Below are 26,215 nucleotides of genomic sequence, written 5' to 3' on the forward strand. Positions count from 1 at the left end.
GTCTGATCTTCGTACCGAGACATTATGTTAAAATCTACATTTACATCTTAATAAGTCACATTAGTGTGTGTAGTGGTATTTACTTTGTGTATCACTCATTTAAAACCTCCCTGTACCCCTCAGAAGGAGTGAGTGCAGGAAGAATTTCTGCCAATAAAATAATCCTCTATACTTGCTCTAATGTCTCTGCTTTTACTTTGGTGATAATTTCATGTTTACTGGTCGCCTCCTCTTGGAATATTAACTGTAAACTCCCCATGATGCATAATGCTCCTATTGCAGCATCAGCTCATGATACTTGATATGCACCTCTCCAACAATTTAATGCTTACAAAAACAAATCCCCAAACAAGATACATCACCTCATGAAATCAACAGTATCACCTCTATTAATACTGCCTGATAAATGTCCCAAGGAGATTAGCAATATTGAAGAATATGTCAACAAATGTTAAACATAAAGAGATATGATGTCATAAACACTGAAATGCATGGGATGAGGAGGGGATGGGGAAAGAAAATGCTGCATCATGCCTGAAGTTTTAATACATTAGTTCTTCACTACTGAAACACTTCCACAGGGCAGGTCAACTGAAGGAAATCCCTGACACCTGGTAGCGCTTTTGACAGCTTTCAATGGTGAAGCACAAACAGCTGTAGGCAAAAACAATAGCTGTATATAGAACTATGAAGAGGAGATGCCATAGAGACCTTTACAAAATCACGTTGTACACACGCAAAGCAGCTGTGCTCAGTGTACACAAACTGTCTCGAATACTGTACTTAAACCTTTGTAAGCTATGCATATTTCTTTGTATGACTGTTTTAGAATTTTAAAGATGTTCCCACGAATAAGTGGGAATTAAATTTTTTCAATGTGACACCAAACAGACAGGTCATTTTTTGTTTTCATTTGGGGCAATTACTTGCTTTTGGTTTTTTCTACGAGTAATTACCCCTACTTGTTTCCAGATGAGTAGAGCACTTGCTCGTGAAAGGAAAAGGTCCCCGAGTTCAAATCTCTGTCTGGCACACAGTTTTAATCTGCCACAAAATTTCATATCAGTGCACACTCTGCTGCAGAGAGAACATTTCATTCTGGAAACATCCCCTAGGCTGTGGCAAAGCCATGTCTCCGCAATGTCCTTTCTTCTAGGAGTGCTAGTTCTGGAAGTTTGCTGGGGAGCTTCTGTGAAGTTTGGATGGTAGGAGACGAGGTACTGGCGGAAGTAAAGCTGTGAGGATGGGTCGTGAGTCGTGCTTGGGTAACTTGGATGGTAGAGCACTTGCCCGCAAAAGGCAAAGGTCCTGAGTTTGAGTCTCGGTCCGGCACATGGAGTTTCACCTCTACTTGTCTCCCAACAGTATGCAAAGCATCAATCAAAGGCAGTGGTCAAGTGCTGACACACAAAAATGTGTGCGGGTTTCCCTCTCAGTTTTGATCATGACCAATGGTGTAAACAAAATTGGAAGCAGAAGTCTTTCGTATAACCACATTAGAAAGATATTCAAGTTCTAACGTGAGATTTATTATCGATAATTGTTATAAAATTAAGGAAAATAAAACTTGTAACACAATACTGGTTGAAACACTAAGTTAAAAGTCTTTGTAAACAGGACAATAAGCACAAAATCTACAGCTTGTTGCCAACAAAGAGGTCTCTCGGTTCGAGGATGTCCTTGTCATCATTATATTACGGAGTGTCTTGGAGGAGGAATGTTTGTGTCTGACAGCGTATCATACCAAACTAAGACTAAGCGCCAAGTACGGATTAATGTATTTCAAGCAGAAGTAACTATGCTTTGTGAAAGCCCATTATAGAGCTGGCCATCTTCAAAAGCAGTGCTTATTTTTATATATGACTGTGAAATTAAATTAAAGCTGTTGCAATACTACAAAATGAGCACAGGGAACTTTGCCACTAGAGTTACTATCATCAGAATGTGATCATTAAGGTAGTGACTCCTCATACTTTCTCACCCTTCCAAACACTGTGAACCTATAACATAGGTGGCTGTGACCCAACATACCAACAAGAAAATCTTGCTTACTGCACTAGCATTACATCACATGAGCAGTAACTTTTTGTATAGTCTGCGTTTTCTGCTTTGTTTCCAAGGCTGACTCTGAGCACGAATATGAAGCACTTTTTGCAAAAAACTGTATGAAAAACAATGTTAAAGGTTGTAATAACATCAAAGAAAACTTACAATGCGGGAAAAGTTGTAACCTGCAATTGTTAATTATGGGAAAGCACCTTGAGAGAATAAGAGTTCTGTCGGGACCCGCAAAAACAAATGTAAAAAGTGGAAAACGTAAAGTGTGCAAATGTAAAAATGGGGTTTTACTACAAATACTGATATGCATATTATTTAACAATTGCTCTTTGAATACAATAGGTGAATTAAATAAAAGCTTAGTTTCTACAGAGAATCATTTACCTCTCTCAGAAATATGGATTTCCAGGACTGCTATATGCGATATGCTTCCCTGGTACAAACAAGGTGGAGATTGAGTCAATAATTAAATCACTGAAGACTAGCAATTCTCATGGATATGGTGGGGTATCTAGCAGCATATTAAAGCACTGTGCTGCACTTAACCACACTTGCAATTTCTCCGTTAGGAATGGTAAGTTCCCTGAGTGAGTTAAGTTCTCAGTGGTGAAACCTTCCATAAAAAAAGGAGAAAGGGGTAATGAATACAATTTTAGAACCACTTCTATGCCATCAGAGTTTGCAAAAGTTGTTGAGTAGACTATGTATGTAAGTTTAATCTCAGTTCACGTAATTTGTTGTCGAACACACACTTTACTTCTAGAAGTGATTTAGCAACTGAAAACGCTATATTCTGCTTGCTTTCCGAGACACTGGAAAGATTGAACAAAAGGTTTCAAACTCTGGCCATCTTTTTTAAACTGATTAAGGGGTTTGTATTGATCATAAAATATTACTGCAGAAGTTAAATTTATGGAAGTAGCTCAACAATGGTTCTTCTAATACTTTAAAATCAGACAGCTATAATTCATTATCCACAGTAATGAAAAGGGCTCTGAAATGGCATCTGACTGGAGCACAGTTACAGGGAGTTGCCCCAGGGGGTCAACACTGGGGCCACTACAGTTTCTTATATATGAAATTCCTTTTAATAAGACAGGTGATACAAAAATTTCTGTTGGCTGAGGGCACTACCTTGGTGGTGATTGATGTTGAGTGTAACATTGGCAATGTATCAAATATTGTAGTCCAATAGAGAAGTTTATGGCTTCTAGGAAATGCATTATTGCCAAATCACAGTAAGACTAAGCTTTTTACAGTTTGTGACACACAATTCAGCTAAATCTGACACTTTGACTACACATAATGGACATATGGTTAGTGAGTCAGCAAAATTTAAATTTCAAGGTGCTCGGATAGGTGGTAAGCTGTCACAGAAGCCAGTTTTCAAGATCTTGTCCCAACACTGAATGCTGCTATATTTACAATTAGAACAATATATGCTACAAATTATATTCTAACATGGAAATTAGTTTACTTTGTGGGAAAATAATAATAATACCCTTGAGGATTCTAGGTTAATCATGACAAAAGCAGTTCCTGATAAATTAAAAGGGTGGGACATCTCAAATTACAATGAATTTTCTTTCTTCACAGAAGAGACATACCAATGAATAGGCAGTAATTCAACTGCTGTTTTTAAACATCAATAATTTATAAAGAATAATATTCACATAATTAACACACTTTAAAACACTAAGCATTTCATATTTGTGATTTATGAAGCTGTATAAAATTAAAGTATAATGCTAGGATGAAAACACAAATTTCTCTAAGATTTCGCCGAATTTTACTGGAAAGTCTAAATTCCCTGAGAATGCCTGGTTTTCCAGGGGGGGGGAACACACTCTTGCTCCTTGACTCTTGTGCATCATGGTGAATAATATTGTGCTGCATCCATGTTCAGTAAGCTACCACAAGAAACAAACTATATTAGCAGTAATCCTCTTACTTTCAAGTCTAAATTAAGAATTTTCTCATTCTTATTATCAGGCAGCCCTGGAAAAAAATTAAGCAAATTTCTATGGTACGTTGTCCGATATGCTAACATATTCTCAGCAGCTTCTTGGCTGCATATGATTCATATAAATTTTATTTTATTTATTAATTTCTCATCCTGTTCCATAAATCCCCACAGATCCGAGATTCTGGGCAACTTTCCCCAATTCCTAGAGTTCACCAGTCCTTTCCGTTCACTCGTCTTCCTCCCCATTCAACCATCGGCAAGGACCCACTGGCTCAAATGACCTGACCTTTATATATGCATTCTTCTGCTACCAGTTGGTAAGTAGATTTTTTATCCATCCAATTACACTATATTTTCAAAAATTGATTATTTTCATTGATATTATAACCATAATAAAACACTTCTTCAGCAGCATTTCATAAATCACATCCTCTCTTACAAGAAGAAATGTGAAATGCCAAAGCTACTGAGATAGCACAAGCTTTCTCAACACATTGTGATGTTTCCAAACCTTCTCATATATCAATAAGCACTCAACCACATCACACAACACACTAGAACGTTAAGTTATAACAAACCACTTAGCAGTAATAGTTTTACAACAACACTGCAATAAAATACATTTGATAAAAGGATGACATACCCATTCCTTCATTTTCTTCTTCCAACTTTCTTTTCCTTTTATTTGTTTTTCCTTGGCTTGTTTTTCCATCCAGAGAATTTTCAACTGATTCACAGGGTACAGCTGAAAAATGGAAAGAAAAAATACCGGTACTGACTAATACTGTTGTGTTACGCACAAAGAGAACACAGCATCTTACATGTTATCTTTAAGTCTGTAAATTGCAATGCAACTGTTAACGAAAAAACTGCACAGCTGCAACAAATAAGCGTTCAACCACAAAGTCAACTTGAAAAGAATAACACTTTTTTAAGAATGGTCTTATTGCAGGACGATTGCAATGCAATGAATTAGTATTCCATTGTTGGAAAGCGCAATACCGGCCTTGTTCCTATAATGGAGGAGGAGAACATTCACCATTCAAAAGGATCCTCCTACGAGTTACCACGTTCCACACAATGGGTGTAATGTTTATATGGTACACCTAATGGGCTACACAGAAAAATAACAAACATGCAGTTTTTTATTATTTCTAATGATCAGAAGACTACTTATGAATCGAGGTACTAAAAACCTTAACTATATACGGAATGCATAAGCAGTGAATTAATATTTTGAAAATATTAATAACATTAAATTAGTGCATTCCAGTCCTGGTATATTCTGACAGTAGCAACATTTTCCTCTTCCTTCCGAGAAATCCAGCGATTTTGATTTTGTTCTTTTAGTTTCTTGCAATTAAATAAGATGTAAATGCTGACAATGTCACTTTTCCTCTTGAATTAGTGTGGTGTTGACTAGTAGTATGTGTTTGTTTTAGAAATACAGTCAAACTACGCTTTGTCATAATACGAACTTAAAACATTGCTGTTAGTCCTTTTATTCGTCCACTCTGATAATTTTGGTCATGCTGTGTATTCTGTCTTGGCCTTGCACCAATCATCAATTCTCTCCAGGTCACTCCGCAAATTCTTACTATCTTCTGGTGTTGCTACTTTGGTACAGACAACTACATCATCTGCGAAAAGACTTAAAGAGCATCCGACACTTTCTACTAGATCATTTATATGTATTGTAAACAGCAACGGTCCTGTCACACTTCCCTGTGGTACTCCGGATATCACCTTTACATCTGTCAATTTTGTTCCATTAAGAGTGACGTGTTGAGTTCTATCTGCAAGAAGGGCTTGAATCCAATCGCAAGTCTGCTACGATGCACCGTAAGTTCATATTTTTTTCATTAAACAGTAATGCGGGACAGTGTGAAATGCCTTACTGAAATCGAGGAACACGGCAGTAACCTGAGTGCCGTTGTCCACTGTGCTGTGCATCTGATGGAGGAACAGGGCGAGCCGGGCTTCACAGGATCTCCATTTGCGGAATCCATGTTGATTTTTTATAGAAGAGATGTTCATTTTACAAAAATGTCATAATTCATCTGGTCCTGACATCTTTTCACTACTAAGCGATTGTAGTTGCTTTTCAATTCTGTGATCAGCTATCTCAATATCTGTCGTTTCAATGCCCGCACGATGATTGAAAGGAGAGACTGTGTTACAATCTTCCAGGGTGAAACAACTTCAGAACACCGAATTCAGTTTTTCGACCTTCTCTCTGTTATCTTTCATTTCGGTGACGGTGTGGTGGCTGAGAGAATGAATAGATGATTTTGACCCACTTACTGATTTTACATACGACCAAAATCTCTTAGGGTTTTTACTCATGTCAGTTGACAACAGCTTATTTTCAAAATCATTGAGCGCTTCTCTCATTGCTCTCCTTATGCTTATTTTCACTATGTTCAGCTTTTGTTTGTCAGCTAGGTTTTTTCTCTTCTTGAATCTGAGATTAAGTGCTCTTTGTTTACGTAGCGCTTTTCTAACATGGCTATTAAACCATGGTGGATCTTTCCCATCCCTTAAAACCTTACTCGGAGCATACTTGTCTAGAGCATTTGAATGATGTCTTTGAATTTTTTCCATTTGTTCTCCACATCTTCATCCTCGTCACCGAATAATGCTGACTGCTGAGATAGTCTGAAATTTGTAACCTGTCACCTTTGCTGAGCAAATATATCTTCTTACCTTTCTTAACATTCCTTGTAGGACCCAGCGTCATAGATGCTGTCACAGCCTTATGATCACTGATACCTTCCTCTACGTTGACTGATTCGATAAGTTCAGGTCTGTCTGTTGCCAGGAGGTCTAAGACATTACCCTCATGAGTTGGTTCTCTAACTATCTGCTCAAAGTAATTTTCAGACAAGACATCCAGAACAAGATGTGCTGGCCGTGCACCAAGGCATGTTTGGCCTAAGGATCACCCTGTGGCTAAACATGCCTTGGTGCACGGCCAGCACATCTTGGCACAGTGTTACACCGTCCGGGTTATATGGATACTTCCCACTAACACCAACCTATCAGAACTCCGGAGATGGGAACTTGCCCTTCAATTTATCCTCTCTTCCCGTTACCCACCAGGCCTCAAGCACCGCTAATTTCAAGTTGCCGCCGCTCATACCTAACCTGTCATTCAACAACATCTTTGTCTCAGTACTTCCGCCTCGACTGATATCTCTGCCCAAATTCTTTGCCTTTACATATGTCTGCTTGTGTGTCTATCGACGTGCCAGCGCTTTCGTTTGGTAAGTCACATCATCTTTGTTTTTAGATATATTTTTCCCACGTGGAATGTTTCCCTATATATATATATATTTTCCACGTGAGAAAAATATATCTAAAAACAAAGATGATGTGACTTACCAAACGAAAGCGCTGGCACGTCGATAGACACACAAACAAACACAAACACACACACAAAATTCAAGCTTTCGCAACAAACTGTTGCCTCATCAGGAAAGAGGGAAAGACGAAAGGATTTGGGTTTTAAGGGAGAGGGTAAGGAGTCATTCCAATCCCGGGAGCGGAAAGACTTACCTTATGGGGAAAAAAGGACGGGTAAACACTCGCGCACACACACATATATGCATCCACACATATACAGACACAAGCAGACAAATTTAAAGACAAAGAGTTTGGGCAGAGATGTCAGTCGAGGCAGAAGTGCAGAGGCAAAGATGTTGTTGAATGACAGGTGAGGTATGAGTGGCGGCAACTTGAAATTAGTGGAGATTGAGGCCTGGTGGATAACGGGAAGAGAGGATACATTGAAGAGCAAGTTCCCATCTCCGGAGTTCGGATAGGTTGGTGTTAGTGGGAAGTATCCAGATAACCCGGACGGTGTAACACTGCGCCAAGATGTGCTGGCCGTGCACCAAGGCATGTTTAGCCACAGGGTGATCCTCATTACCAACAAACACTGTCTGCCTGTGTCCATTCATGCGAATGGACAGTTTGTTGCTGGTCATTCCCACATAGAATGCATCACAGTGTAGGCAGGTCAGTTGGTAGATCACGTGGGTGCTTTCACACGTGGCTCTGCCTTTGATCATGTACACCCTCCGGGTTACAGGACTGGAGTAGGTGGTGGTGGGAGGGTGCATGGGACAGGTTTTACACAGGGGGCGGTTACAAGGGTAGGAGCCAGAGGGTAGGGAAGGTGGTTTGGGGATTTCATAGGGATGAACTAAGAGGTTACGAAGGTTAGGTGGACGGCGGAAAGACACTCTTGGTGGAGTGGGGAGGATTTCATGAAGGATGGATCTCATTTCAGGACAGGATTTGAGGAAGTCGTATCCCTGCTGGAGAGCCACATTCAGAATCTGATCCAGTCCCGGAAAGTATCCTGTCACAAGTGGGGCACTTTTGTGGTTCTTCTGTGGGAGGTTCTGGGTTTGAGAGGATGAGGAAGTGGCTCTGGTTATTTGCTTCTGTACCAGGTCGGGAGGGTAGTTGCCGGATGCGAAAGCTGTTGTCAGGTTGTTGGTGTAATGCTTCAGGGATTCCGGGACTGGATCAGATTCTGAATGTGGCTCTCCAGCAGGGATACGACTTCCTCAAATCCTGTCCTGAAATGAGATCCATCCTTCATGAAATCCTCCCCACTCCACCAAGAGTGTCTTTCCGCCGTCCACCTAACCTTCGTAACCTCTTAGTTCATCCCTATGAAATCCCCAAACCACCTTCCCTACCCTCTGGCTCCTACCCTTGTAACCGCCCCCGGTGTAAAACCTGTCCCATGCACCCTCCCACCACCACCTACTCCAGTCCTGTAACCCGGAGGGTGTACATGATCAAAGGCAGAGCCACGTGTGAAAGCACCCACGTGATCTACCAACTGACCTGCCTACACTGTGATGCATTCTATGTGGGAATGACCAGCAACAAACTGTCCATTCGCATGAATGGACACAGGCAGACAGTGTTTGTTGGTAATGAGGATCACCCTGTGGCTAAACATGCCTTGGTGCACGGCCAGCACATCTTGGCGCAGTGTTACACCGTCCGGGTTATCTGGATACTTCCCACTAACACCAACCTATCCGAACTCCGGAGATGGGAACTTGCTCTTCAATATATCCTCTCTTCCCGTTATCCACCAGGCCTCAATCTCCGCTAATTTCAAGTTGCCGCCACTCATACCTCACCTGTCATTCAACAACATCTTTGCCTCTGCACTTCTGCCTCGACTGACATCTCCGCCCAAACTCTGTCTTTAAATATGTCTGCTTGTGTCTGTATATGTGTGGATGGATATGTGTGTATGTGCGAGTGTTTACCCGTCCTTTTTTCCCCATAAGGTAAGTCTTTCCGCTCCCGGGATTGGAATGACTCCTTACCCTCTCCCTTAAAACCCAAATCCTTTCGTCTTTCCCTCTTTCCTGATGAGGCAACAGTTTGTTGCGAAAGCTTGAATTTTGTGTGTGTGTTTGTGTTTGTTTGTGTGTCTATCGACGTGCCAGCGCTTTCGTTTGGTAAGTCACATCATCTTTGTTTTTAGATATATTTTTCCCACATTGCTGAAGAAAAAATATAGGAAGTCCATTTAAAAAACATAAGTTTGTGTTAAAAAACACATATGCTTTCGTTTTAGAATGTTTCCAAATATGTGCATTCATGGGCCCCAGCCCTACATTGATACCAGTGAAAGTCATTTTCCAATAGCTGTTATTGTTCCAGAGATGTTTTGGGTGGACAAGATAGCTGGGACACCCTGTATACAACTACAGAAATCTGTAATTATTGATACATGTTCAATTACCCGAAAGTTCCTAAATGCAATTTAACATATACCGTACAGTTAAAAGGAAGTCACGCTTGATCAAGGTCCGCGTCACTTTCCATTTTTAACCAGACATAACGTCTAAGAAAGGAAAGAAAGAAATAATGATGATAATAATAATAATAAAATATAAATCTATAATGCATCATCTATAAAACAACTGAAAACAGTAAAGGAATAGTCGCCATAGCTATGAATATTAAAAATAAGCATACAGTCTTTAAGGACAACAAAATTAACGTTATTGAAGAAATCTGATAAAGTAAAAATTAGGTGCAATCTGAAACCCTCCAATAAACCATAAGAATAACAACCCTCAAAATTTCTTTAAATATCAGATGCGGTACACAATATGTTAAGAAACAGAAATGCAGATATGGCAACTCTGGTCCTACATATGCTGTCACTGTGTCCTACATATGCTTTCCCGTCTGGCATATTAAAATAAGTATTCATTAAAAGAAAAGAACAATGCTCAAAACTTTAGACACTAGTTCACAGCAGTTTCATACAATGAATATGGAGTTTGTAAGCCACATTACGGTGTGTGGCAGGGGTGCTTCTGTTACCACTATCTTATGCCACCTTTCCTTTTCCATTCGCGAATGGCACACATGAACAATGACTGTCAGTAGATCTCTGCATTCGCTCAAATTTCTCTAATTTTCTCAATGTGGTCAATTCGAAAGACAGATGTGGGAGGAAGTAATATGTTGTCCTACTCTTGGCAGAACCTACGCTCTTGGAACTTCAGTAGTAAATCTGTCCATGTACCCCATAGCTACCTTCTTACAGACAATCTGCATAACGCCTCATGGAGCATCCACCATTCCACCGGATCACTTGTACACGAGGTGGTCAGAAGCTGTTCGAAAAGCTTGTAAGGGCGTTGCAGGGTTGGTTGTTGAGAAAAAGCTGTTGCGAAAAATATTTGATATGTTGCACCGTGTACTGTTTCTCCTGGGTGGACTTGGGTTAAAAAAAAGTAAACTAAATATTATGATAGATTTTATAAATAATCGACAAGTACGCCAAAGAAGAAGAGATAGAACTACAATGGACATGTTATTCCATGGGCTCTTGCACTTGTATGCATGAACTATCTTTCTTTTGTCATTCGCTTATCTTATCTGCTTGGATTCGGACCTAAGAGGATGTTCTTGTGTAAAGCTCATCTTGCTTTACAAGCTTATAATGTAAGTTGTACTCAAAGCCCGAAAAATATAATGTTTATTTTGTCAAAAGAATTTGTGTATGTGGTCAATTAATTGATCGTCTGATACCTAGACTGTCTTAAGTAGATATGGGCCTTAACAAAGAATTTTCATTGTTAGGCGCCATCTTAGAAAAATCTTTAACATTCTTCTTTTAGCTCATCTACAAGACGTGCCGTCGGTTAGGACAATTAATTCTATTTCAGATCCCACGAGACCAGAGGTAGCTACTAATTATTTAACGATTTTATTTACAGATTTTCTTTATATAAAGACATAACATCCCAGGCAGAAGAGGTCTAGTCACAGGATTCCAATTCCATTACAGGATTTCATTTGTAGATACCACTCTTGTTATCTTGTATTGGGGAATTGAGACGAAACCACAACATTAAGTTATGTACTACAGTAGTGTACATTGAACAGACTTGGCAAATATTCTCTAGTACAATAAGCACACGACTTCTCGCGAGCCTAGTGTTGGATAAATAAGAGAAGTACAATTAATTATAGACGATTACGTAACTACCCTTAGAACTGAGCTAGTTTACCGAGTGCTTATACACGTTGGGCTAAATTAAACAACATATTACACTGTTAATAATATTCCTACATTAGTTATTTCTCTTTTATGCTGAGCCATTGCATTAAACTGTGTTTCTTTTTTGTATAAGTCACGGCTCATGCTTTATTTTATTACATTACACTAACAGTCACAAAATAATAATAAAAATTATTTTATTACATTACAACTGCTTTAGAGTTAATTGGCACTGAAGTTATCCTGTTAGGCCGCTGCGCACACAAATTCAAGTGGTCCACCATAGACCCTGTCACCAAATGTGTTCTTCATCTGGTTCTTAAAACTAAATAAGACAGGAATACAAAAACTGGCCTGGGGACAGGTTAAGGATTGAACCCGAGCCAAAGGCTGAGCAGTCTCGTGTGCAATCATCTAACCTATGACACAACTGACAGTAACTGCATCTGGTGGGCTACTTGAATTTGTGCATGCAACAGCCTGATTGGCAAACTTCGATGCTAATTAGCTTTGCAACAGCAGCATGTATTGAATTTTTTCTCAACACAACATACCCAGGAACACCATTACAAGTTTTTCAAACTTGTTTCTGACTGCCATGTATATGATTTTGTTCCCTTCAAGAATGAAGTGTTGTGTTACGCAAAAAAGTCTTTAATCCAGTCACAAATCTAGTCTGATACTCTGCAAGCTCCTATTTGTTTCACTAAATGACAGTGCAACTGTCTTTTCTAAGTCTACGAACATTGCACCAACCCGAGTGCTGATGTCTACAGCGCCATGGATCTCATGGAGGAACAGAGTGAGGTGGGTTGCGCAAGACTTCTGTTTGCGGAATCTACATGAATTTTTTTGAGGACATTTTTGCTCTCCAACACCAGTGTCATAATAAATGAACATAAAACATGCTCTGCAATTCTACAACATATTCACATCAATGACTTAGGCCCATAAATATTTGTATCAGTTCAATAATCCTCTGTGAAACCGGGAATTACCACAGCTTTATTCCTGTCACTAGGTATCCTTTGCTACTCTAATAATCAACGACAAACTGCTGCTAGACAGGGAGGAAGTTCTTTCTCGTAGTCTCTATACGATTCTATAGGTATCTCATCAGTTCCTGATACCTTTCCATCACTAAGAGCTCCCATTTTGGCATCTGTACTTTTCGGTGCCAGAATGGCCACTGAGTTACTGAATAGGTGATTTCGATCCATGTTCTGATTTTACAAAGACCAAAATTTCATAGGGTTATTAGATCACATGTTAAAATTTTATGTTAGAAGTCGCTGATCACTTCTCTAATTGATTTTTTTTTCTCATTCAGCTTTTGTTTGTCAGGTATGTTTTGACTACTCTTACATCTGTACTGAGGTCATCTTTGTTTGTTTAGCAACTTTCTATCATGGCTATTAAATCACGGTTGCTCTTTCCCGAACCCTAAAGCACTGCTCGAACAATACTTGTCCAAGGAATATTGAAAGATGCTTTTGAATTTTTTTCATCTGTGCTCCACTACTACTTCCTCAGCACTGATATTTTCCTACCCTTTTTAACATTCCTTATAACACCTGAAATCATTGATGCTATTACAGCTGTATGATCATTGATGCCCTGCTCTACATTATCCAGTTTCATTCAGCTCTGTTGCTAGGATGTCAAGGACATTGCACTCGTGAACTGGTTCAGGCTCAAAGCGATCTCCAGACAAGGTATTCGGAATAATGTCACATGAATTCCTGTCTCTGGTACCGGTTTTGCTGTTGTGAACTCCCATTGTACAGTGGACAAGCTGAGGTCTACACCCCCCCCCCCCCCCCCCCCATTACAGTGAGATCAGGAAAATTATTCACAAAATGCTGCGGCATCTGTCTGAATCACTCTGCTAGTAAAGCTACTGATGCAGATAGTCTATAAAAGCATCGTTTTTACCCAACTTTTACCAAATTATTGCACATTCAGAATCTCTAATAACCTCACTAGCCATTACCAAATTTTGCACTGCAATAAATCTGTTGCCACAGCTGGCTTCTAACTGATCCTTACAATGAATATTTTAATATGTATTTGGGATTTCATTGCTATTCACTTCCAGTTTTATTAACATCCTGTTCCCGATACTATCTGGCCATTATTACCTTCAAGAAGTGATATTAATTATTAGATCTTACCACATATGCTCCTGCAGTTTACTAATATAATATTAAACTTTTCTATGCTCAATCTGCCAGGACCGCATAATGTGACTGGTTTATCTTCAATTTCAGCAGGCAGTTCACATGCATATGCCACATGTACTCCGATGCCCTAGTAGCTGCTTCCTGTTTGTCATTTGTGACTGACGTGTTGAGAAGCAAACGGGGAGCTCCACCTGAAAGTGGAGGTTGACAAATTTGGATCAGATGTTGTTGGACCTCTGGTTTAGACTTTCCACTTTGTTCCAGTGCAGAGAACCACAACTGACTCTGTGAACAATGTTACAAATAGTGAGCTTAGCCTGAATCCTGTGTCCAATGCTAGCTGCATTCACCAAATCAGCCAACTGCTGATAGGAACTGAGGATGGCCTCAAACCCAAGTGGCAGGCTTCATTTGTGCCAACATAAGCCACAAATTTCAACTGGTTGCATCCAGGGCATTCATTAGCAACTGGCAGAACTGCGTCCACATATCTGACAAGACCTCCTGACAAACATAATGAGTGCATACAGGCACTTTTTCCTGACCTGCCTGCTAGTTCCCTGAGAGGTTCCGTTACCTGCCTAATGTTGGATCTTCCATGATATAGCCCAACTGTCCTTTACACTTGACAAACTGGGCAGGAAAATTGACCACAGGTCCAAAAGGAGAGGCATCCTGGGCTGGTTCTGATATGGTACCACCAGGAAGCACCTGGTACCTGTTCTTACGAGATACGGATCCAGCCATATCTCACTTTTGCCCTGCATCTAGAAATATGCGAACTCACCACTGATCGCCACTTACTCTCAAGTAAAGCCCAACTGGACTCTTGAGGTAAGAAGTAAGAATTCAGGAGTGCGGAAGCCTTCCAATGCACACGTCCTGTAGGATCGTAATCAATTTTCCTAAGGATATAATAAATCTTATCAGCTTACACACTATGAGGTAACAAGCCGTTGCTTTACCTTTATCAGCTTTCAGTATCACTGTCTCAGGGTACTATCGAAGACGTCACATCATATTACTGCTCTTTCTGTGGAAGTTAAGTTACTGCAATGAGGAGCTTTTTATGACATATCTTGACACATCAAGGAATAATCAGTCTGGTAATGGAAGAGAGTATTGAGTTAAGCTTGTAGGTGGAGACCAACGTTTGAGTACGTATGTATGCCTGAATGGATGTCGGTTGCAGTAGTTACCCAGAGATGGAGAGGGTTGCACAGGATAGAAAAGTGTGGACTGAAGACCACAACAATAAGTAGTTTTAGAATGTTGCAGACAGGTGCAAGGTATGGCGCAGCACAGGAATGGGCTACGAAGATGAATATTACATGGCAGAGCACACAATGTAGTGGCCTTGAGTCAAGTAACTGATGGGCTGGATTGCTAGTGTATTCTTGCACTTGCGCTGCACAAGTCGAATTCATGTGATTGTTCGAACAATGACGATAATGTATCGAGAGCTTTGGTGTATCAGGAAATATTGAGCCCGTTATTTATTTTATTTACACATCATGTTCCGTAGGACCAAATTGAGGAGCAAATCTCCAAGGTCATGGAACATGCCAGTACTTGAAATTACAACATAAAAGTAATAACAGATAAAAATAAAATGTTTATGAACCCGAAAAAGTCAAGCCATGCCCATCTGAATTCTTCAAAATAAATCTGTACGTGACCTCAGTAGCCAAAGCTTCATCGCTAAATGTAAAATGATGCCTATGAATTACCTCCACATACTCTACTAAACAATGTAAAAATGTTGGCCTCAGCAGAAATAGTTTAATGTGCAAATATAAGACGACCTGTAATTTTTGAATGACAATTTTGGGGAAGAAAAACATTGTCTTGTAATCAGGTAAATATGCTATTTGCTTTGAAGTACTGAATCCAGCCAGGTTTAATATTCCATAAAATCTTATTTATTTCACTAGGCAACAGAATGGAAACACTACCTTACAGATGTCAAGGAAAAGAAATTAAATCTTGACGGCTTACTTGCGGTCTTTCAGTCTTGAGGATGAAATAGTGTGAGTTAAGTTATCCAAGTTCTCTGATTCCAACAGAGTATACCTACGTTCTCCAAAGGAGGTCATAACACACAAGCATGAAATATATTCCATTATTCTACAAGAAATTTATGTCCTCAATACAGGCCTATGGTTATATGGGTTAATCCAAATCCCTTTGTAAAATGGGGATGAACTGCATCTCTTTCCAACTGCCTGGAACGGTTCATTGCCTGCATACTCTAAAATTTATTCTTTCACATTCAGGTCCTCACTCTCACATAGTAATAACTGCCCTCAGCAATGATATCATTGTATGCAAAATGATGTTCTCTCACCATTCTGTTTTGCAGCCTCATTACCACAGACTATTTAGTGTCCCCTCCCAAACAGAATAACAAACATCATCCTGCATTTTCAGCAATAACAGGTTCACAGTACATTTGACTGAAGACAAAATACTGACAGTATTTAATGACTCCTATTTCACTGAGCTTGTGATAGGAAATACATACCTGGTTGTTCATTTAAAATTTGCATGCTCTTCCTTCTTTTCTTGGTAAGGCTAAATTTACTGTTTGGAGTCTGTGCATTTTCTGCCAAATGACTGGTTACAACTGCAAAAGAAATGACCAATGTATGTGTTATTCAACTCAAACCTATTTAATGCAACAAAATTTTCTGCAGTTATATAACTACATTAAAACTGTTGACAATACAATCCTCCACAGCTGAGACTGCTTACTCAAGATGGTTCACAACAATTCGCTTCAAGAAAACAAATTTTAATTATGCACAAGTTTTCATTTCAGGTATGCTGGCAGCACAAATTACTAAATATTTAGGTGCAAATAATGCTGCTATTTATAAGTATATACATTTTCTGACAAATAAAATGGAACTACAGAATAGAGGTACAATGTAAATGAATACGTATTTGGAAAGAAAGACCTTATCTTTGTTCAATATTGTACTTTCTCTTTTTAATACAAAAATGACCCTTTAGGAGGCTGTCAATTTATGTTCCACAAATGTTATGGCAGTTTCAAGTGCTTCAGAACCTCTCATTGATTTAACTAACTCCCTTGCAGCACTTTGATTACCACTAGAATTTTTTTCCTCCCCTATGAACATCTTTGCTTACTATCTCTAAGCCATTGTTTCTCAACCTGGCAGTTACGGTCCCCAAAGGGGCCACAGTGATATTAAAAGGGGGTCGAGAAGTAACCTAAACAATAGTGAAATCACTTTATGAAGAAAAAGTTGTTACTGTAAACATTTTACTTACAGTAAGTACAAATATAATGAAAAGAAGTTGATGGCTGTTATGGTTGATTTTATTTTTCACTTAAAAGTTTCCCCTTTTGTGGATCTACATTAGAAACACACAAAAGTGAATTGTTTTTGAGTGATAAAAGTCGATTTCTGTATTCAGATTTTAGCACAACCGTAAATGTCTTTTCCATAGACACAAGACATTGCAAAACAGAGTAATATTTTCAATGCTTCTGTGACAAAATTTTAATGGTCATTTTGATAAGCAAGCTAAAACTTATTTAAATCTGTAGATGTAAATTGCAGTTTTAGCGTTTTGTCAGCAGGCCCTTCGATGACCTGGTCGTGAATCTCATATGATAACTTAGCAGCAGCTGCTGCAACAACACTTCCACTGAACAGATTCAGAACCCCTCACATTGAGAACTCATTTTTATCTTATTGGAAATACTCCATCAACAGAGTTTTTAGCTCATGGAAATGCATGTGTATGCAATGTATACTGTGGTTAATAATTTTATCTTATTCATTTAAATTTTTCTCAATATAATCCAAATTGAGTGGGAACATGTCCAAATTTTTGCTTTGAAGGCTAATAACCCAGATATTAAGCTTCATAATGATAAAAGCTTGTCAGTAATAACATGTTTTTGTTACATTCTTGTAAACTCACATTCACTGAAATGCAACAATATATAGTCTAACACTGCCTCCCAGCGTCCAAAATTGGCTGACTTACTTCCAATATCAAATCAATGAAAACACGTCGAACCACTTTCACAGATGATAGAGAACAATATTTATGATAAAAACACAAAATGTTAATTATTTTCATGAACAAATTCCATATTTATGTAGTGAACATTATTTATGGAATTACAATTCACAATTTTTGCATTCAGGACTACTGGTAATTTGATCACAGAAGCTGTTTTGAAATTTCTCTACAATTAATGTGCATTTTAAAGTCAGTTTTCCTCAGAACATGACTTTTTTAAGAGCTGTTTATTAAACTGACAGTGTAAGAGCCAACAAAATACACTAATTATCTTGTAAAAGTATTTTGTAAAACCAATGAGAAAGGCGTTTGTTTATCCTCGGAAAATATTATTAATTCATCTTGCAATTCCAATATCTGGGGGACACTTCCCCTTCACATTACCATATAACTGCCACATGGGAAAGAGATTTTATTTTCGCCCATTATATTGTATAGTTCAGCAACCAGTGTGCTACATAAAACTTAATGAAATTAACCATTTTTACAGCTAAACAAAGAATTTGAGACTTTTTGGCATGTTTTTGTGACAAGATCATGTCTGAAGGAAACAGTGCATCCATTCTGTGCATGGATGATCTTTTAATATTTTCATTAATCCACTTTTCTTTTCTGTTAATGCCTTTGTACCATCACTACGTATTGCAATATGTTTTGGTCAATCTATGTTGGTATACTTTCTAGTAGCCTCACAAAAAATCTAAATAACATTGTCCAGTTGCAAGACCCAGTACTGTTTTGCAAAACAACATATTTTCTTCGAGTGATGTGTCTATTACATACATACCTCACAAAACAGAAGAACTGAGACATGTTTACACACACACACACACACACACACACACACACACACACACACACACAACTTGCACGCACGTCTGCAGTCTCAGAGAGCTGAAACTAAACTGCGAGCAGCAGCACCAGTGCATGATGGGAGCAGCGATTGGGTGGGGGTTAGGAGGAGGCTGGGACGGGGAGGGGGGGTGGGATAGTATGGTGGGAGTGGCGGACAGTGAACTGTTGCAGTTTAGACGGAGGGCAGGAGAGAAGGTGTGGACGTGGTAAGTAGCGGAAAGGAGAGAAATAAAAATAAAAAGAAAGAAATTAAAAGACTGGGTGTGGCGGTGAAATGACGGCTGTGTAGTGTTGGAATGGGAACGTAGGATGTATTGCAGGGAAAGTTCCTACCTGCACAATTCAGAAAAGCTGGTTTTGGTGGGAAGGATCCACATGGCACAGGCTGTGAAGCAGTCATTGAGATGAGGGGTATTAGGGGTATCATGTTTGGTAGCATGTTGCTGAACACGCTGCCAAACATGATACCCCTCATCTCAATGACTGCTTCACAGCCTGTGCCATATGGATCCTTCCCACCAACACCAGCTTTTCTGAACTGCGCAGGTGGGAACTTTCCCTGCTTATACATCCTATGTTCCCGTAACCCTCCTGGCCTCAACCTTCATTAGTCACTGTCTTCACCCATCCAGCCCCCTTGCTGTTCCCATTCCAGCACTACACAGCCATCATTTCACCGCCACACCCAGTCTTTTAATTTAGTTTTATTTTTATTTCTCTCCTTTCCACTACTTACCCCCCTCCCCCCTCCGCACCTTCTCTCCTGCCCTCCATCTAAACTACAACACTTCAATGTCCGCCACTCCCACCGCACTATCCCTCCCCCTCCCAGCCCCAGCCTCCTCCTTACCCCCACCCAGTCGCCACTCCCATCATGCACTGGTGCTGCTGCTCACAGTGTAGTTTCAGCTCTGAGACTGCAGACGTACGTACGTGTGTGTGTGTGTGTGTGTGTGTGTGTGTGTGTGTGTTTGTGTGTGTGTGAGAGAGAGCGCGCGCGCGCGTCTACTGCTGTAAAGGATTAATGGCTGAAAACTATTGAGTGTGTGAATCTTTTTATTGTGCCTACCACGACTCAGCATCTCCGCTATATGGTGAGTAGCAACTTTCCTTATCTGGTACTCCAATACTGAAAAATTCACTTTAATCCACTTGATGAGTTATCTGACTCCAAAAATTATCAACCATTTCATTGATATGCCTCGATATTGTGTTATTAGAAAGCAGATTTTTTTCTCCGTTATTTTGCTTCTTCCACACCTCCAAAAATACTGACATATCAACAGCAGCAGGCAATATGTGATTTTTGGTAACTGAATGGGGTTTGGATATCTTAGTATTCTTAATGCTACAACATAAAACATTTCAACTATACTTTTATCAGCACTGCCAGCTTACAAATAAAAGGTTGCTGATTTCTCCAAGTATGTAATTATCTTTTGAAAAATTCAAGATATTTACTATTCAAGTGTCTGTGCATCCAATGAGGTAAAATCATAATTCAAATGTCAACTGTCATTGTACACCCTTGTCTTCAACACTGGATGTAGATGGCTCACTCCATTTTTCCACAAATTTATCTATTTTGCATAAGAGAGGGAAAAAGAAGAACCAAACCATTTTCACAGTTAACCGCAGGCTAAAATAAAAGCACCAGATGCACGCTACGCATTCAAAATTTAACTGAAGTTGTGAAATCTTAAGCACCAAGTTTATACTGGCGACATCTTTTTCAGACACATTCATATGCATGTTCAAACATGCTCTCATAGTGAATATCATAAAAGAAGAAAAAATTACTAAGAGCACATACAGATCAACGTGGAAATTTCGCATGAATGTATATGTCAAACACAAATGTTCTTACACTGCCCCAAAAATACAGCAACCCAAATAGTTTTATTACATTTTATACTGTTGTTATTCTCTTAATGTATAAAATTAGTGTAATGTGTTTATATAATATTAAATAATTTTTTCATTCAGAATCACAGTCAAAATTCTATTAGCAATAGTGCTGTGAAATAGTAATTTTATTTATATTTGCTTTTTTTTTGTGGGGTGGTGGTGGTGGGGGGGTGGGGGTGGTGATGATGTAGAACTAAGAGGTTGAGCATCACTGCTCTAAGCTTACCATTATGCACAAATTCATCATTGTCTGCCTGAACAACAACGACAACATCATCTTCGGCAAGTTTGATTTTAGGAAGCTTACGCCAATTAACTCAAAGCTTCAACTGCCCTATATGTAGCAAGCTTAATGTGAATGGTAAAGGGATCCTATGAAGAAGGGTTTGAAGAAACTGTTTCTGATATCATTTGTAATTTTGAATAATTCCCTGAGTCATGGATTGAATTAGGCTTGTAAAATTTTGTGAGAGGATATTCACAATTATTTTCCCCACTTTTCAACTGAGTTTCTCTAGATCAAAAAGCAACTGTTCTACAACATCGCCTGTTAACCACACAGCCAACAAATATTCTTCAGCTACAAAGAGAAAACTGTGAAAACAACCAGGAAAGATCTGCATACATGCATATGTTTGAATGATTTTTCTTTTCTAGAAGTTCTGCCAGACAGTGACATTGTAAATACATCATTGTCTGCCTGAACAACAACAACTGATCTGTGTAATTGCCAAATCAGGCAGGGATGCATGTTTAATGCAAGATAGCTCCCTGGGCCACAAGAGCATCACCCAGAGCCTGCCTTTCGTGTTTATATGTATCTGAGGCCTGCAGTAACACCAGTGTGCCCATCTTAATGGACTGTATAACCTGAGGACTGATTTGCTCTCTGAACTTTACACTGGACCAAGTTTTATATGATGCCAAATGACAAGTGCTGTCTCTGAAAATTGTGACACATGACTTGAGACATCAGACACCTGCATTGCTATGCAGTATGTAGGACAACCATGAAGTACTCCTGTTATCAGAGCCAGAGAAGTTTCATTTGAGGAGCACGAAAGTTGCAGAAACAGTAACAGCAGTAGCAGTCACAGCCACTCACACAATCACCATTATGTTGATTGCAGATCTACATGGATTCTGCTATAAATGGAATTGCAAGTCTGCATACAACAAATCTTACACCAAATCCTTCGACACAGTGATCCATTTGGCACTAGAATAAAACGTTTTCAATGGCATATTGTAAGTTAGATCCTTCCCTGGAAGAAGATATGTGAATCACCAAAGCTACTGAAATAATCCAAGCAGCACAAGCTTTATCAACAGACTGTGAGCTTTCCAGACTTTCTCATGTACCATCAAGCACTCAAACCCACTGCACATCATGTGGTACATAAGGGCAGGAAGTTATAACACAACTACTTTGCAGCATTAGTTTTACTGGTACCTGACAACAAAATATTACCAACATATTTTATCTCTAATTTATTTAGCCCCTAACACTGGCATTTGACAAAAGGATGACATACCCATTCCTTCATTTTCTTCCTCCCATTTGCTCTTCCTTTTATTCGATTTTCTTTGGCTTGATTTTCTATCTGGGAAATTTTCTACTGAGATAAAGGGTGCACCTGAAACATGAAAAGAAAACTACCAATATTGACAAACACTGATGTTACACACAACGAGAACACTGCAGCTTTCATGGTTCCTTTAACTCTATAAACTGCAATGCAACAATTAATCAAAAACTAAACAGTTTATGCAGACAGGTGTTCAACTCCAATGTCATTTTGACCAGAATAATGCTTTACTGTGTACGGTCTTATTGGAGGGTGATTACAATGCATTAAATTAGTTTCTATTGTCAGAACAAAATACCTGGCTTGTACCTATAGTGGAGCAGACAATACCAGTAAAACTACCTTGGGATGGGGGGAACATTAATCACTCAAGATGAACCTGCTGTACTTTCACATTAGGTATAATATATTACATGGTACTTCTTTTTGGTTACATAAAACAATAACAAACACACAATTTTTAAAAAATATTTCTAATGATCAGAAGACTACTTACGCTAGAGTCATATACTAAAAAATCTTAGTTATATACACTATGCAAATAAACAATGATTAATATTTTGTAAGTATAAATAGACTGATTTGTTATATTCCAGTTCTTGTGCATTTCATCATCATCTTTACTCCCAGCTAAAACACTGTGTATTCTATTATACCACCACTTTTTAAAAAATTCAGTGATATCGATTTTGTTATTTTAGTTTCTTGCAATTAACAAAGATGTAAATACTGATACTGACACTTTTCTTCTTGAGTTAGAGTGGTGTTGGCTAGCAGTATGGGTTTATTTTAGAAATGCAGTCAAACTGTAGGTTTTGTCATAATACGAACTTAGAAAAATTGCTGTTAGGCCTTTTATTCACCCACTCTGACAATTTCTGTCATGCTGTGCCTGTATTTGGCCCAAATAACTAGTTAAGGGGGACCAACAGTTTAACACAGAACACATGTCACAGTGCAATGAAATGCACAAACTACTGATACATAAACACTGGCATGATAGGAGTTAAACTCACCAAACCTTGAAACAAGTAGAATAGTTTGCCTTCAAATTGTTCTCCGTGGGTATTATGAAGTTCACGTTCCTAATTCTTTTTCAGAGATAGTGCCAAAAATATTAATGAATTCCTCCAGTATTTTTACAAAATAGCTGTCAAAAAGGCTTACATACCTGGTTCTTCATTTTCTTTTTCCTTCCCTATACTTCTTTTAATATGAAAAGATTTCCTTACTGGAGTCTGCATAGTTTCTTTTGAATTGGTAGAGGTACCTGTATAATAACAACAAACAAACAAACATATAATGTATCACATATAGACTGAAAAAACAGTGAAGCAACAGTCATCATAGTTAAGAATATTAAACTAAGCATTCAGTCATTAAGGACAACTTAATTAATGTAGAAGTACTAATTACCTGACAACAGAAGCCGTCAAAATTTATTTAAAAAGCAACTGTGTTACAAATAGTTACAGAACTATACTTTAGATATGACCTGAAGGCTAAAAAGAACATTGTTATCAAACAACACAGAAAGCAAGATTGGTCCTACAGATAATACAGTTTGTTGAGCTAAAAGATAGAGTTGTAAAACTACCGGAGACTGCCATACTTTCCTAGTATCTTTGGTCAGTTAAGGTTGGACCCGCACAACAACTGCTTTCTTCATGTATATGATTAGTGTCTTACTAGATCCCTCCAAAAAATGAACATAGTGAACTGAGTGAGGATATATAAAGGGCCGAGTAACCTATGGAACATTTTTGTTCTACAGAGTCATCCTCCTGTCTGTTAATTAAGAATAAATAATATTTAAGTAATACTGAAATTTTAATGTTTAATAAAAGTTTTATTCGAAAATCATTGATTTGCAGTGTGAAACAGAGGGAAGTTGCAGTAAAAATAAAGAAAACAATACAGGTTTATCATATAGCATTAGGAAACAATTTCCTTTAAAAAAAAAAAAACACAAACACTGCTTCAATACTTCAGCAAACTTATATACATGTTTCTGTTGCCTTTGATCATGAAGAAGAATGTTCTATTGAGTATAAAATAACAACAATAATTATATGTACGTTTTATGTTTGTGGGTATAAACTATACTTGCATCGAAAGTAATAGCTTTGGTCATATAAAAATGCAGAAGTTGCATGATCAACTAATTTTTATCACCCACGAAATACAATTTATATTCTGTAAGGATATAAAATACACAATGAATTAACACCTCAAGCCACAGAATGTGCTCAAAGAAATGATAACAAGGACCATGAAGTGTTGAAATAAGTCATAGCTGTGTATGTGGTGCATTTACAGTCTGTTCTTTACATTCTAGTTCTAATTTCACATTAATTGCAAACTTAACAACTGTCAAACGATACTTGTCAGTAGCCTACATATGGAGAATTTGTGAATTGACATTAATAACAAATAAAGTCATAAATATTAATTAATATGTCATATCATAAAGTGGATACATAATTTTTTGTATGAAGTATACAGTGTTGAGATCATTAAAAAACAATTCAGACCTATGAGACTAGTGGTTTGTTTATAAATCTGATTTTCACAAATAACTATTTTTCTAAAAACTTTGTTTCCATGCTTTGGGCCCTTATGGTTATCAGTACCTCAAATTGTACTACTTTCCATTACCCTTGTTTTACTTTCTTATGTTCATCTTATAATTTCTTTCCAAGACACTAACTATTTTATTCAATTGCTCTTCAAAATACTCAGTCCGTATCTGACAATAGTACAATGTCCCCGGCAAACATAAATGTTTTTATAATTTCTCCCTGAACCTTAATTTCATTTCCAAAATTCTTCTTTGTTTCCATTACCACTGGCTGAATGAACAAATTGGACAACAGGCTACAATCCAGTCTCTCTCCAGTCTCATTCACTGCCTGCCCTTCATGTGTTTCAAACTTTATTACACCATCTGGTTTTTGGACAAGCTGTTAAAACATTTTGCTCCCTGCATTTTACCACCCCAGCTACCTACAGAATTAGAGAGACCATAATCCAGTCAGCAATGTTAAAAGTTCTCTCTAAATCATATATCCTATAAATATAGGTGTTCCTTTCTTTATTCTGTCTTCTAAGATAAGGCGTAAGGTCAAGTATTGCCTCACATGCTCCTACATTTCTCCAAAACCAAAACTGATCTTCTCCAAGGTATGAGGGTGGTTTGAAAAGTTCTCGGCACACCATGAGAGGTCAGTGCTAGTGCAACAAGTTGTTCTCATAATATTCACTGGACTGTTTCTAAACATGTGCCATGTCAGTGCACTTGGAAAAGAGCTGTGGCAGTGACATGGCTCTGTTGTTGTTCCCGTGTAGTGATTTGTGAAGCTGGAGAAAAAAATAAATAAATAACTAAAAAATAAAAAATATCGAGATTCGATTGGTTGGTTGATTGGGGTTGAAGGGACAAAACAGTAAGATCATCAGTCCCTTGTTTCAAAGGTGGTCCATTTGGGTGGATTTACATCTCAGAAGAGTCATAATGACAAAAGGTAAAAGGCTAAAAAATGTAAAAGTGCAGTTGTGTTGTCAATGGTGAAAACCAAAGGATGGAAGTCAGCAAGTGGGCAACCCCAAGGCTATGCTACAGGCAGGAAAGATCCCATCTCTGATGCAGTACAGGCAAGACCACCTGCTATTCAAAAGTATTCAACCGCTAGAATGTAAAAGTGTGTATTGTAAAATGAGACTAACCGAATCTACAAAAAGAGTAAAAGGGAGAGAAAAAAGGAAAAAGGATTTGGCCAGGGAGGGGAGTCAGGAATCTCCAAACACAACTTACAGATGGAGGCACCACAACCATCAACGCCCTGCCCTTCCTCCAGAGAGAGATTAAAAACCTTAGAACTGAAAATAAAAACCTCTTTTATGGAGGAAACTGAGAACCAGTTCAACCATCCGGGAGTCATCTGCCAATATTAAAGGTAAAGTCCGGGGAAGTCCATACTTAGTACACAGAGCCAAAAGAAGGGAGCATTCCACCAAAATGTGGGCTACTGACTAG

General features: G+C 38.5%; 1 protein-coding gene across 1 annotated transcript in view; it reads right to left on the bottom strand.

The window, feature by feature from the left end:
* Nucleotides 1-26,215, bottom strand: part of LOC126257631 (uncharacterized) — a 163,061-nt gene that overhangs the window by 96,560 nt on the left and 40,286 nt on the right. Inside the window, exons 4-7 of the mRNA XM_049955579.1 lie at nt 23,351-23,449; nt 22,126-22,227; nt 16,290-16,391; nt 4,668-4,769 (exon numbers count right to left, since the gene is read on the bottom strand). Coding sequence (XP_049811536.1) covers nt 4,668-4,769; nt 16,290-16,391; nt 22,126-22,227; nt 23,351-23,449 — 405 coding nt within the window. The remainder of the gene's footprint in view (nt 1-4,667; nt 4,770-16,289; nt 16,392-22,125; nt 22,228-23,350; nt 23,450-26,215) is intronic.

Source organism: Schistocerca nitens, chromosome 1, assembly GCF_023898315.1.
Source record: "Schistocerca nitens isolate TAMUIC-IGC-003100 chromosome 1, iqSchNite1.1, whole genome shotgun sequence".
Taxonomy (NCBI): Eukaryota; Metazoa; Arthropoda; class Insecta; order Orthoptera; family Acrididae; genus Schistocerca; species Schistocerca nitens.